The sequence below is a fragment of the Malaclemys terrapin genome, chromosome 5, assembly GCF_027887155.1.
Source record: "Malaclemys terrapin pileata isolate rMalTer1 chromosome 5, rMalTer1.hap1, whole genome shotgun sequence".
Taxonomy (NCBI): domain Eukaryota; kingdom Metazoa; phylum Chordata; order Testudines; family Emydidae; genus Malaclemys; species Malaclemys terrapin.
Genome location: NC_071509.1, coordinates 716,407 through 729,766, shown reverse-complemented (window position 1 = coordinate 729,766; position 13,360 = coordinate 716,407). Strand labels below are relative to the sequence as shown.

At 47.2% G+C, this 13,360-nt stretch overlaps 1 protein-coding gene across 3 annotated transcripts in view; it reads left to right on the top strand.

Annotated features, from left to right (window-relative positions):
- Positions 1–13,360, top strand: part of LOC128838406 (dedicator of cytokinesis protein 2-like) — a 348,010-nt gene that overhangs the window by 90,678 nt on the left and 243,972 nt on the right. For all 3 annotated transcript variants that reach the window (XM_054030559.1, XM_054030560.1, XM_054030558.1), the window contains exon 18: positions 5,542–5,731. In XM_054030559.1, coding sequence (XP_053886534.1) covers positions 5,542–5,731 — 190 coding nt within the window. The remainder of the gene's footprint in view (positions 1–5,541; positions 5,732–13,360) is intronic.

Below are 13,360 nucleotides of genomic sequence, written 5' to 3'. Positions count from 1 at the left end.
AGCAGTAGGAAGCCCTCAACACGCACCACGTACCTGGCCAAGTGGAAGCGGTTCTCCTGTTGGTGCGAACAACGAGCCATGTCCCCGTTGCAGGCACCCATTCCTCTCATTTTGGAATATCTCCTCTCCCTAAAACAGCAGGGGTTGGCGATATCTTCAATTAGAGTTCACCTGGCCGCTATATCGGCCTTTCACCCAGGGGAACTCGCGTCCTCGGTATTCTCTAACCCGATGGTCGTTAGATTCCTCAAGGGCTTAGACCGGATGTACCCACAACAACGTCAGCCCGTTCAGACGTGGGACCTCAACCTGGTTCTCTCCAAGCTCACAGGTCCTCCATTCGAGCCACTGGCCACCTGTTCACTTTTGTACCTATCCTGGAAGACAGCCTTCCTTGTAGCCATCACCTCAGCAAGGCGCGTTTCTGAACTCAGGGCGCTTACATCCGAGCCCCCTTATACAGTTTTCCATAAGGATAAAGTGCAGCTTCGTCCACATCCTGCCTTTCTCCCTAAGGTGGTTTCTCCTTTTCATATCAACCAGGACATCTTTCTCCCGGTCTTTCATCCCAAACCACATGCCACTCGCCAGGATCAACGTTTGCATTCCCTGGACGTACGAAGGGCCCTGGCCTTCTATATTGACCGCACAAAGCACTTTAGAAAGACGACGCAACTCTTCGTTGCAGTGGCCGACCGAATGAAAGGCTCACCGGTCTCCTCACAACGCCTATCCTCCTGGATTACGTCTTGCATCCGGACTTGCTATGACCTGGCAGGTGTCTCAGCACCGCACCTCACCGCTCACTCCACGAGGGCCCAGGCTTCCTCGACGGCTTTCCTGGCACAAGTTCCGATTCAGGACATTTGTAGAGCAGCGGTTTGGTCATCAGTCCACACATTTACAGCTCACTATGCACTAGTGCAGCAGTCCAGAGACGATGCTGCTTTCGGATCAGCGGTTTTGCACACAGCAATGTCTCACTCCGACCCCACCACCTAAGTTGGGCTTGGGAGTCACCTAATGGAATGGATATGAGCAAGCACTCGAAGAAGAAAAGACGGTTACTCACCGTTGTAACTGTTGTTCTTCGAGATGTGTTGCTCATATCCATTCCAAACCCGCCCCCCGTCCCCACTGTCGGAGTAGCCGGCAAGAAGGAACTGAGGGGGCGCCGGGTCGGCTGGGGTATATATTCAGCGCCATGAAGGCGCCACTCTAGGGGGCTCCACAGCCGACCCGCCGGTGTTGCTAGGGTAGAAAATCTTCCGACGATCGTGCACGCGGCGCGCACACACCTAATGGAATGGATATGAGCAACACATCTCGAAGAACAACAGTTACAACGGTGAGTAACCGTCTTTTTGGAGTCATCGTGAATAGTTTTCTGAAAATATCCAGTCAATATGCAGCAGCAGTCAAAAAAAGTAACAATGCTAAGAACCATTAGGAAAGTGATAGATAATAAGACAGAAAATATCATCATGGCAGTATAAAATTCCATGGCATACCCACATCTTGAATGCTGCATGCAGTTATGGTCGCTCTCTCTCAAAAAAAGATATATTAGAATTGGAAAAGGTACAAAGGAGGACAACAAAAATGAGGAGGCGTATGGAACAGATTCCATATGAGTAGAGATTAAAAAGACTGGAACTTTTCATCTTAGAAGAGAGATGACTAAGGGGGGATATGATAGAGGTCTATAAAATCAGGTTTGGCTTGGAGAACATTAATAAGAAAGTGTTATTTACCTCCCTCAACGGGGGGAGGGATAGCCTGCTAAACCCAGGGTTGTGAGTTCAATCCTTGAGGGGGCCACTTAGGGATCTGGGGCAAAATTACTTGGTCCTGCTAGTGAAGGCAGGGGGCTGGACTTGATGACCTTTCATGGTCCCTTCCAGTTCTAGGAGATAAAAAATAACACAAGAACAAGGGGTCACCCAATGACATTAATAGACAGCAGGTTTAAAACTGTGGAGGAAAACAAAGGCCTCACTCTGGGTTTAAAGCAACAAGCCAGAGGCAGCTTTATTACGAGCAGGGTCGGCTCCAGGCACCAGCCTACCAAGCATGTGCTTGGGGCAGCACCTGGAGGGGGCGGCGCTCACCCAGGGAGAGCGGAGCCACAGCGGGCTCAGCGCCCGCCCTCCCCCCCCCCGGCCGGGCTCGCCACCCTCCCCCCGGCGCTCCGGCCGGTCGGGGAGAGCGGGGGCTGCAGCCGGGCTCGCCGCCCTCCCACCAGCGCTCCGGCTGGCTGGGGAGAGCGGGGCCGTGGCTGGGCTCAGCGCGCTCCCCGCCGGGGGGGCAGCGGGAGGCTTTTTTGCCTGGGGTGGCAAAAAAGCCAGAGCCGGCCCTGATTACGAGCAATTGCAATATGCACAGGAGAGTACACACGAACAGGGATTCCCCCTCCTGAGGCAGGTCTCCGTTAGATAAACAATTAGGGCAAGCTTTTATACCTTTTGTTATATACAGTAATGATCAACAACTGCATTTTGTTTCTACGTATTCCTTCCTGATAGCTTGCTTTTCTCAGCAATTTTCTGCTACTGTCGGTGCTCCGTTCTTCTCTAACACAAGGTCCAAAGAACCTCTCTGTTTTTCCCACTCGCCCAGGCCCTGCATTAAGAGTTAGCCTGACTCTGGCTCTTGGTCTGTGCTTTTCCTAGCTTCCACAAACAAACATAAGGAAGTACTTCTTTATGCAAAGCAGAGTCCACCTCCAGACCATTGTCAAAATTTTAACTGGAATTAAAAAAAAAATAGATAAATTCACGGAGGATAAGTCCATCAGTGGCTATTCGCCAAAATGGTCAGGGATGCAACTGCATGATCCGGGTGTCCCTAAACGTCTGACTGATAGAAGCTGGGACAGGATGACAGGGGATGGACCACTCAATCATTGTCCTGCTATGTTTCTTCCCTCTGGGGCACCTGGCACTGGCCACTGTTGGAAGACAGGATCCTGGGCTAGATGGACCTTGGTCAGACCTAATATGGCCATTATTATGTTCTCTGTCTTTGCTTCCCTCCTTTCACTGTGCTGGTATCAATCAGAGATGGGAAACCCTATTGGATGCCATTTAGCCTATGCTCTATAGATCAGCTCAGGATCATTCCCTAGAATATATTTTCTAGTGCTTCATCCAGTCTAGTTATAAATGTTCCCAACGATGGACCTATCACCCTTTCCGTGGGCCTCTTCATAGGAGCTGGGGCTCTTAAACCTGCTCCCTTCCCAGGACTGTCCACCACTGAGTGGCACTTCCTCCTTTTAAGCCCCTCCTCCATTCTTGGAATGACTCGCAGGTGCAGTGGTGTGGGGCAACTCCAGCCCAAGTAGCTCCTTATCCCTTTCTATGTTGGTGTGGGGGTTATGCACCCTGTCACGGTGCCCTTAATCTCTGTGCATAACGCAGCCCCTCTTATCCAGGATCACTTTTTGTTCTTTTCTGATATACTTTTTGGTATTTTTCTGGAAATGCAGTGAGCCCATAACTGGACCTCACTGTGCTCTGTTTCTTGCACAGCAGGGCCTTGGTCCCTGATTGGGGCTCCTAGATACTACTGCAATACAAATAATAAATAAATACTAGGGGAAAATCCTTCTGAAGGTCATGCACCAGTGCGCGCGCACACACCTATTGGAATGCACATGAGCAATCACTAGAAGAAGTAGTAATTCTTCTGTTCTACTCTGCTCTGATTAGGCCTCAACTGGAGTATTGTGTCCAGTTCTGGGCACCACATTTCAGGAAAGATGTGGACAAATTGGAGAGAGACCAGAGAAGAGCTACAAAAATGGTTAAAGGTCTAGAAAACATGAGCTATGAGGGAAGATTGACAAAATTGGAGTTTTTTAGTTTGGAAAAAAGAAGACTGAGAGGGGATACAATAACAGTTTTCAAGTATGTAAAAGGCTGTTACAAGGAGGAGGAAGAAAAATTGTTTTTCTTAACCTCGGAGGATAGGACAAGAAGCAATCTGCTTAAATTGCAGCAAGGGAGGTTTAGGTTGGACATTAGGAAAAAACTTCCTAACTGTCAGGGTGGTTAAGCACTGGAATAAATTACCTAGGGAGATAAAAATCTCCAATGATGGAGAGTCCACAAAGAGCAGCTTAGATAAACCTCTGTCAGGAATGGTCTAGATAATTAGTCCTGCCACGAGTGCAGGGGCCTGGACTAGATGGCCTCTCGAGATCCCTTCCAGTTCTATGATTCTAGGATTATGAACTACAAACTACTGAGGTAAACTACGCTACAAAGCTAGGGAAAGGCGAGGAGAACTTGCAAGCAAGTCACTCGCAGTTCCAACAATCCTCACAGGCAGTAAGAAGGAAGTGAAAGTGGGGTTGGGCCGGCAGGGTCATATATTGAGCGCCATGAAGGCGCCACTCCAGGGGGCTCCATAGCCAACCCGACAGGACCTACTGAGGGGAAAAAACTTCCTGGCAAATGTGCACGCAGCATTCGCGCACCTGATTGGAATTGACGTGAACAAGCACTCGAAGAAGAACTGGGTTGGTTTGGTATGATTTGTTCTTGTCAAATCCATGTTGGTGGCTACTTATAAACCTGTTATCCTCTAGGACAGTGCTTACTTATACCCAGTTCTTCTTCGAGTGCTTGTTCACATCAATTCCAATCAGGTGAATAAAGGTAAATCTCACCCTCAGAGATGTTCCAATAAACTTCTTTCACAGACTAGACTCCTTCCTAGTCTGGGCCCAATCCTTTCCCCTGGTATAGTCTTTGTTAGTTCCAGCAGACATCTTAGGTGGAAAGCAGGGGTGTTCTCATGACTGGCAGCCCCCTTTATTCTGTTCCACCCCCTTTTATAGTTTTGGCCCAATGCTGGAACCCTTTGTCTCTCTGGATCCCCACCCCACCTTCTAAATGGAAAAGCACCAGGTTTAAGATGGATTCCAGTATCCTGTGACATGGTCACATGTCCTGTGAGACTTCATTCTTCCAGGGCTGGCCCGCACGTACCCAGGGAGGCTTGAAGCCATTTACAACCAATTGTCCTAGTCAGTGGAAGCCATCAAGCTTCAAACCACCATTAATGGCCCACACTTTGCATAATTACAATAGGACTTCAGAGTTATATTTCATATTCCTAGTTTCAGATACATGAACGATACATTCATACAAATAGGATGAACACACTCAGTAGATTATAAGCTTTGTAATAATACCTTACAAGAGACCTTTTGCATAAAGAATATTCCAGTTACATCATATTTACACTCATAAGCATATTTCCATAAAACATATGGAGTGCAACGCTACAATTACTTTGAGATCTAGCAGTTAGCCAGTTTGTAATCTTTTAAATCCATATTCTTCACTGACTTAGTGTAGTGCTCATTATTGTACCAGAATATCATTTGGGACTAAGTCAATACCTTACCAAGTCTAAGTATATTTTGTCAATACAGTTACTGCTATCAACCAAACTTATCAAAAAATGCTGAGTCATACAGGTTGAATCTTTTATGTCCTGCCCATTCTGATGACACGCTTTGGATTTTAGGGTGACATCAGGAAATTGGAGGATGCCAGCTCTTACCTGAATCTACCTTTTACGAGAAGTCTGTCAGAAACCAAGACCCTTTCTGGTTCGTCATTCCGAGTGAGTGGTGGCACGGCTGGTATGGGCATATGTTCCCGGGACAGCTTCCAAATCTCCACCCTCGTGTGCTCCACCAAACTAACCCAGAATGGTATGTAGGAGTTTTCCCCTGCTTTCAGCAGATGTGCATACCATGAAGTTCAGTGTGACACTTCTGCAGTGTGCCAGTGTGCACATCACAACATGCCAGTGTGCACACTGCCATACTTAAATAAGCTGTATTCACTTCCTACACATCTGTATGTGTGTGTCCACCTTGCACACAGCTGCACAGCCCATCATACCTTTGGCAAACATGTATGTTTAGGTTAAAAGCATTAATTAAGTGTCTAAAGTGTAACCTTGCTAAAGTGAGGGAATTCTGAGGAATTGGCTCCCAGCAGCACTAAATCAGCCTGTTCCTGGGGACACATCACAGGAGAGCTTCTTATACACACCTCAGGACATTGGCACGTGATATCTGGCAGATGATGATATAATTAAATGCAAAAAATCCTCAGCTGTAACATTAATGATACAAAAACAACTAGGAGTCCTTGTGGCACCTTAGAGATTAACAAATTTATTTGGGCATAAGCTTTTGTGGGCTAAAACCCACTTCATCAGATGCATGCAGTGAAAAATACAGTAAGCAGTATAAATATTACAGCACATGAAAAGATGGGAGTTGCCTTACCGGGGCGGGGAGGGGTATGTGTGTCAGTGCTAACGAGGGCAATTCAATTAAGGTGGAAGCAGCCTATTCTCAACAGTTGACAAGAAGGGGTGATTATCAAGAGAGGGAAAATTACTTTTGTAGTGCTAACAAGGCCAATGCAATCAAGGTGGACGTCGCCACCTTACAGTAACAGAAGCACCAAAAAGCGAGAAAACGTGAAAGGTAAACTCTGGTTGTACTCTGAAAAAACATCTTTTCACTTGCTCTGGAGTCAACTCACTGAGAGACACCGCCATACAGCCCTACACTATTTATACAGCCACTTTTCAAACTGACCGCTCTACAAACTGTGCCTGAATATGAGATGCAAGCAGAGCTATTTCTTGCTGATGCATTGTCAGCAATGAAAACGGTGCAATTAACAATTCTGTGAGTGCTGCATGAACCAGAACAGACTCCAGCTGTGTCTCCTAGAACTGAGCTGGGTTCATGGGAACAGACTCCAGCCCTCTCTACCAGAGGTGAACTGTCTTTCCAGGGTCATAAAAGTAAAGAAGTAGTAAAACCATTTTAGTCGGTCAAATCAGCAGACAGGATACACATAGGAAGCAGAGCTGTTGAACGTGAAGATGCCATTTTTTGTGTAGTCACTTGTGACAAGGTCGAAAGGTGCTCCACACGCTCTAGTGCATAAGTGGTTAACTCAGACCCCTGCCTGTCATATGGGTGATGGGTAGAGGAGAAGTGGCTGTGGTAGTGCCCACCTTCAGGGAAGGCCATGTCCTTTCCCATTTCAGTTGGTTAAAAGGCTGGAGGGGTCTAGAGCATTTGGGAGAACTCTTCTGAGTGGCTTGTGTTTGTTTGGAATCATTTCTTTATGAAGCTATAAAAGAAAACTCATGGAATGGGGTTGTAACTGCTGCTGGTGAGAACATTATTAATCTTCCCTGGCTGAGGGTTCTACCCCACAGGCTTACATCGCTTTTCAGAATTAACCACACAACTTTAACTCCGCCCCCTTCAAGATATCCTTTATGATACAGCTGTTACAGTGTATAAACATCAGCGGGGTAGCCGTGTTAGTCTGAATCTGTAAAAAGCAACAGAGGGTCCTGTGGCACCTTTGAGACTAACAGAAGTATTGGGAGCATAAGCTTTCGTGGGTAAGAACCTCACTTCTTCAGATGCAAGTGTATAAACACACATTTATCAGCATCCATGGGCAGTCTCTTGCCTGTGAGGAAAATGCTTGGGAAACTGCAAGGGGTCAAGCCGGAGTCAGTAGTGAGAAGCTAGAGCCACAGGTCAATCCAGAGGTCAGGAAGTGGAGTAAGCAGGGTAGCAGGGAAAGAAGAGTTCAAGGCAAGGGCAGGACAGAGGCAAGGCTGGGTGCAAGGCAGGAACAAGGTAACACAAGTGCAAGCACAATGTTGGGCATGAGCATTGAGAAGCCAGTTAGCTGCAGCTACTGCTGTTGGCTTAAGAGCCGGCCTGCTAGCCCCTCCAGCCAATCGGGTGATATGGCCGGTCAGGCAGCCTGCTACAGACCAGCTGTACTGATGAGGCTGCCTGGAGACTAGCTCTGCTGCAGGCCTTTACAGTACCCCCCTCCCCATCGAGGGTGCCGTCTAGAGGCCTTGGAGCCTGGTTTCTTGGGGTACATGTGGTGAAAGACTTGCAGGAGGTCTCAGGCATGGATGTGTTCTGCAGGTTGTCAGGAACGTTTGTCTGAGCCATACCTGTCCCAGTCAATTAGATACCCAGCAAGGGTCTAGAACAGGGGTGGGCAAACTATGGCCCGTGGGCCACATCTGGCCTGCCAGCCAATTTAATCCGGCCCTCGAGCTCCCACTGGGGAGCAGGGTCGGGGGCCACTCCGCGTGCATATGCCGCGGCTCCATGCAGCTCCTGGAAGCAGCGGCATGTCCCCCCTCCTGCTCCTACGCATAGAGGCAGCCACGGGGCTTCATGCGCTGCCCCCCGTCCCAAGTGCCGCCCTTGCAGCTCCCATTGGCTGGGAACTGTGGCCAATGGGAGCTGCAGGGCAGCACTTGAGAACGGGGCAGCACACAGATGGATAGCTCAGTGGTCTGAGTATTGGCCTGCTAAACCCAGGGTTGTGAGTTCAATCCTTGAGGGGACCACTTAGGGATCTGGGGCAAAATCAGTACTTGGTCCTGCTAGTGAAGGCAGGGGGCTGGACTCAGTGACCTTTCAGGATCCCTTCCAGTTCTAGGAGATAGATAGGTATACCTCCACGTAGGAGCCAGAGGGGGGAACATGCTGCTGCTTCCAGGAGCTGCTTGAGGTAAGCGCAGCCTAGAACCCCCTCCCACACTCTGAACCCCTCGGTCCCAGCCTGGAGCATCCTCCTACACCTCAAACCCCTCATCCTGCACCCCCAGCGGGGGCCCTCACTCCCTCTGCCCCAACCTGGAGGTCCCTCCTGCACCCTGAACTCCTCATTTCTGACCCACCCCAGAGCCTGCACCCCCAGCCAGAGCCTTCACCCCTTCCTGAACCCCAACCCCAATTTCGTGAGCATTTATGGCCTCCCATACAATTTCCATACCCAGATGTGGCTGTCAGTCCAAAAAAGTTTGCCCACCCCTGATCTAGAATATATCGAACCACTTATTTTTCTTGGCCCCAAACAGTTATAGGTGGAGGAGGAGGACGACTAGTATGCAGTGGGAAAGGATTCTTGAATAATAAATTTTAGAAGGGAGATGTGTAAATCTTGAGAGAATCTTGTAGCTGTAACTTGAACATAACAGGGTTGATCTGTTTCATGATCTGGAAAGACCTTGTGTACTGATAATCCAGCTTTGCAGAGAGGCAAGTTGATCACAGATTCCAGGCGGATAACCACCCCTTATCCCCTACCCTAAAACCAGGTATTGGCTGGCGGAACTGGCTGGCATACCATTCATAAGTTGTCTTGGCGATTTTTAACTGCCCCTGGAGTTGTGGGCAATGATTTTGGTAATGGCAAGCATTGACAATTTGGCGAGGATCTCTGAGTGAGCATGATGGTGGAAAGTATAGTTAGCAAAGAAAAGAGTCTTACTTGCTGGAGGCATTTGTAGCATTGATGTAAGCAAACTTGGCGTGAGGTGAGGAATCAGGGACAGCCAATTATCTCAATGATAAGTTTAGAAAGTAACGTAGGTACTGTTCAAGAACTTCATTGACCCACTCTGCCTGATTATTGGTGCTTGTATACAAGGCCATTGTGGTTAGGGTGTCAATACTCAGATGGCCTAGAAATTCTTGCCAGAAGTAGGAAATAAACTGAACTCCTTGGTCAGATACCATGCCTGTAGGCAAGCCATGGAGACAAAAGATGTTGTTCACAAATAGGCGAACTGTCTCCTGAGCAGAAGGAAGCACCTGGCATGGAACAAAATATGCCAGCTTGGTTAAGTGGTCAACCACCACTAGAATTGTACTGTGGCCTTGGGAAGGTGGTAATTCTATGATAAAGTCCATGCGAAGGATGGCCCAAATCCAGGGCGGAGTGGATGGGGCTGGATGAGACCCAGCAGTCTTGAATGGGGCAGTCTTAGTCCGGGTGCAAAGATCATAGGAATCTACACAGGACGCAACAGAGGTGCATATGGCTGGCCACCAAAACTTCCTGGAAACCAGGTCTTGAATCTTGGAATGGCCAAAGTGGCCTGCTAGGGGAGTATGCTGGCAGAATTGTAGGACTCAAAGCCAAGTGATCCCATCAGGCACACAGATGTGTCCCTTACGGTATAGGATCCCATTCTGGAATGTGAAGACTGCAGAGGTCTGGTCCTGGTCATGGTCTAAGACTTGATGGGTTCACTAAGTAACAGAGTGGATGGTGCATAACAGGTTGAAGGCTACTGTTGACTAATATACGCTGACTAGCATACATATATATTATATATTGTGGGTAGTATTATTAACATATTCCAAGCATTTAAGTATACATATTATTAAGCATTAATATAGCAGTTATATAGCCCAAATTGGCCTGTTATAATCCTGTTCACTTATGTTAAGTATCCCATAACCTCTTACATAAACTGAAGTAAGCTTTGGCTTAAGGAGATAGGAAAACTGTCAGTATCAAGACATATAATTGATTTTCTCATAGCAACAAAAAGAGTTAGCCTCACAAACCTATTTATCCTAATACAGGCCTAGGAGGTTTCTTTTTGCCTCTTAGTACCTGGAATGCATGTACTCAGAACAAAGGTAAGGTGCATCCATTGTGCATATACACCGGTGCAGTTTCTTCCTTTCAAGAGTCTGACCAGTGGTGAGTGCAGTTTCTTCCTTTCAAGAGTCTGACCAGTGGTGAGTGCAGTTTCTTCCTTTCAAGAGTCTGACCAGTGGTGAGTACAGTATCCAGACAGCCTTCTGAAACCAAGCATTGTTAAATTTTAATAGTAGGAACAAAGCTGCTTCTTCGAGGAGTGTCCCTCTGGGTGCTCCACTTTAGACGTCTTGACGCCCTATTGGAGAGCGATAGACCCTATGAGGGCAAGCTCAAACGGAGGCTCACAAAGCAAAGTGAAATCCTCAACCTCGGCATCCGCAGAGCCGAAAAGAAACTCGGTACTGAGCGGCGCAGTGGTGCCACCTGCTGTACCTACGCCACCCAGCGCAAAGCCCTTGGCACCAGCGACTACAACAAAAATGATTAGGGGTCTGGAGCACATGACTTATGAGGAGAGGCTGAGAGAACTGGGATTGTTTAGTCTCCAGAAGAGAAGAATGAGGGGGGATTTGATAGCAGCCTTCAACTACCTGAAGGGGGGTTCCAAAGAGGATGGAGCTCGGCTGTTCTCAGTGGTGGCAGATGACAGAACAAGGAGCAATGGTCTCAAGTTGCAGTGGGGGAGGTCCAGGTTGGATATCAGGAAAAACTATTTCACTAGGAGGGTGGTGAAACACTGGAATGCGTTACCTAGGGAGGTGGTGGAGTCTTCTTCCTTGGAGGTTTTTAAGGCCCGGCTTGACAAAGCCCTGGCTGGGATGATTTAGCTGGGAATTGGTCCTGCTTTGAGCAGGGGGTTGGACTAGATGACCTCTTGAGGTCCCTTCCAACTCTGATATTCTATGATTCTATGATTCTATGACTACAATTCACATTGTTATACTTATAAGAAGCACACAGGATTTTTACAGGGGAGAAGGCAGCACGCCGCATTTATTGACAATACAGCAGTTAGTATATGCTTTTTAATTACACACACACACCATGCACACAGTTTTGCCAGTTGATGTTTATAGTTACCAGTTTAGAGTTTGGATTAATTTAATGGCCAGCCAGATTGGTTGCAGAGAGGGGAGCAGGGTGTTGTTGGTTGAGATTTGATGCTTTTGGAGTGTGGCAAGACAAACCCAAAGTTTTATGGCAAAGCACCCTGCTTTTATAGGTTATTTTTTGTTGTTGAAGTTTATGGATTTTGCTGTGTTCGTTTATGACCGGTTACTTTTTAATTTGTGTTATTTTTTGATGTTAACATTTTAAAACACCTTTGAGAGGGTTATTTTGTTTTGGATTTGATTTAATTAATTGTTTTTAGGGGTGCCAGCCTTTACCTTAGGATTGTTAATTTGCCCTAAGGGGAAAGACATTGTAAATTAAAGCTTACTACATTTTATAACCAAAATAAGGCCTATTCCTCTGCAACACTTCAGTTCCGCATAGCTAATTATGCAGCTCTACTGGCGAAATACATGCACACCATCTTTTTGAAAATATCAGAATTTATTGACAATTTGCCCGATGATAAAAAAACAATGTAAAGCGAATATTGCTGAAGGACATCTCATCGCCAGGATGGCCTTGCAGGCCTCTCTGGACTCTGCAGACACGGCAGCATGATCCACCGCAACATCTGTGGTTTATGTGCTGGGCATCCTGGCTCTATCTCTCGGGGTCCCCCAGGGAGGTCCAGGCAACAGTCAAGGACTTACCATTCGAAGACCCAAAATTATTTGCGGCCAAAATGGATGAATCTTTCCACACCCTTAAAGACTCAAGGGCAACCTGGAAATCCCTGGGTATCTACACAGCTGCAAATAAAAAGAAACAGGACAGGTATTATACCCAGAGCTTCCGATCACCACCATATGCACAAAACAGACAGTATGACCAATGCCGCAAGCAAAGGCAAACCAGATGTCGACAGCCACAAAACCAACCTTCAACATCCCAACAATCCAAAATTAGACAGCAGTTTTTAAGGTGTGGTTGAGGGCACGAGACAACCACTCATTCTAATGCTAGAAACAGAAACTGCCTCCCGACCATTCGGAGATTGTTTGTCACCTTTTCACCTAGTCTGGTGCAGCATCATGACAGGCAGATGAGTTTTAGAAATGATCCAAACTGGTTACTCCATCCCTTTATCTTCAGCTACCCACCCTCCCTCCCCGTCCCTCTTCAGGGACCCCTCTCTTGAGTCACTGTTGCAACAAGAAATAATCTTATTTATCTAGGTGCAGTGGAACCTGTACCAACTCGACACAAAGGGAAAGGGTTCTATTCAAATTTATTTTCTCATGCAGAAAATTATTTTCTCACGCAGAAAAAGACAGGCAGATGGAGACCAATATTGGATCTAAGGAAACTCAATAAATTTGTAAAAACCCAACATTTCAAGATGGTGACAGTATCAACCATAATTCCAGTGTTAGAAAAGGGGGACTGGCTCTTGGCCCTCGACCAGCAGGAGGCGTATTTCCACATTACCATCCACCCATCACAAGAAGATTCTTGAGGCCCATCCTAGGGAAACAACACTTCCAATACAAAGCACTAGCCTTTGGTTTGTCCACTGCCCCAAGGGTTTTCTCCAAAGTTCTAGCTGTCATGGTGGCACACCTCCGCAGACACGGAGTCATGATATTTCCATACTTGGACGATTGCCTCATAAGGGCACAAACACAACAAGAAGCAATAAACGCCACACCGAGTATAACCCTTTTCACAAGCCTAGGGTCCTAGATAAATGAATAAAAGTCCACACTGATTCCTGTCCAGAAATTGGAATTCATAGGAGCCTGTCCCAACTG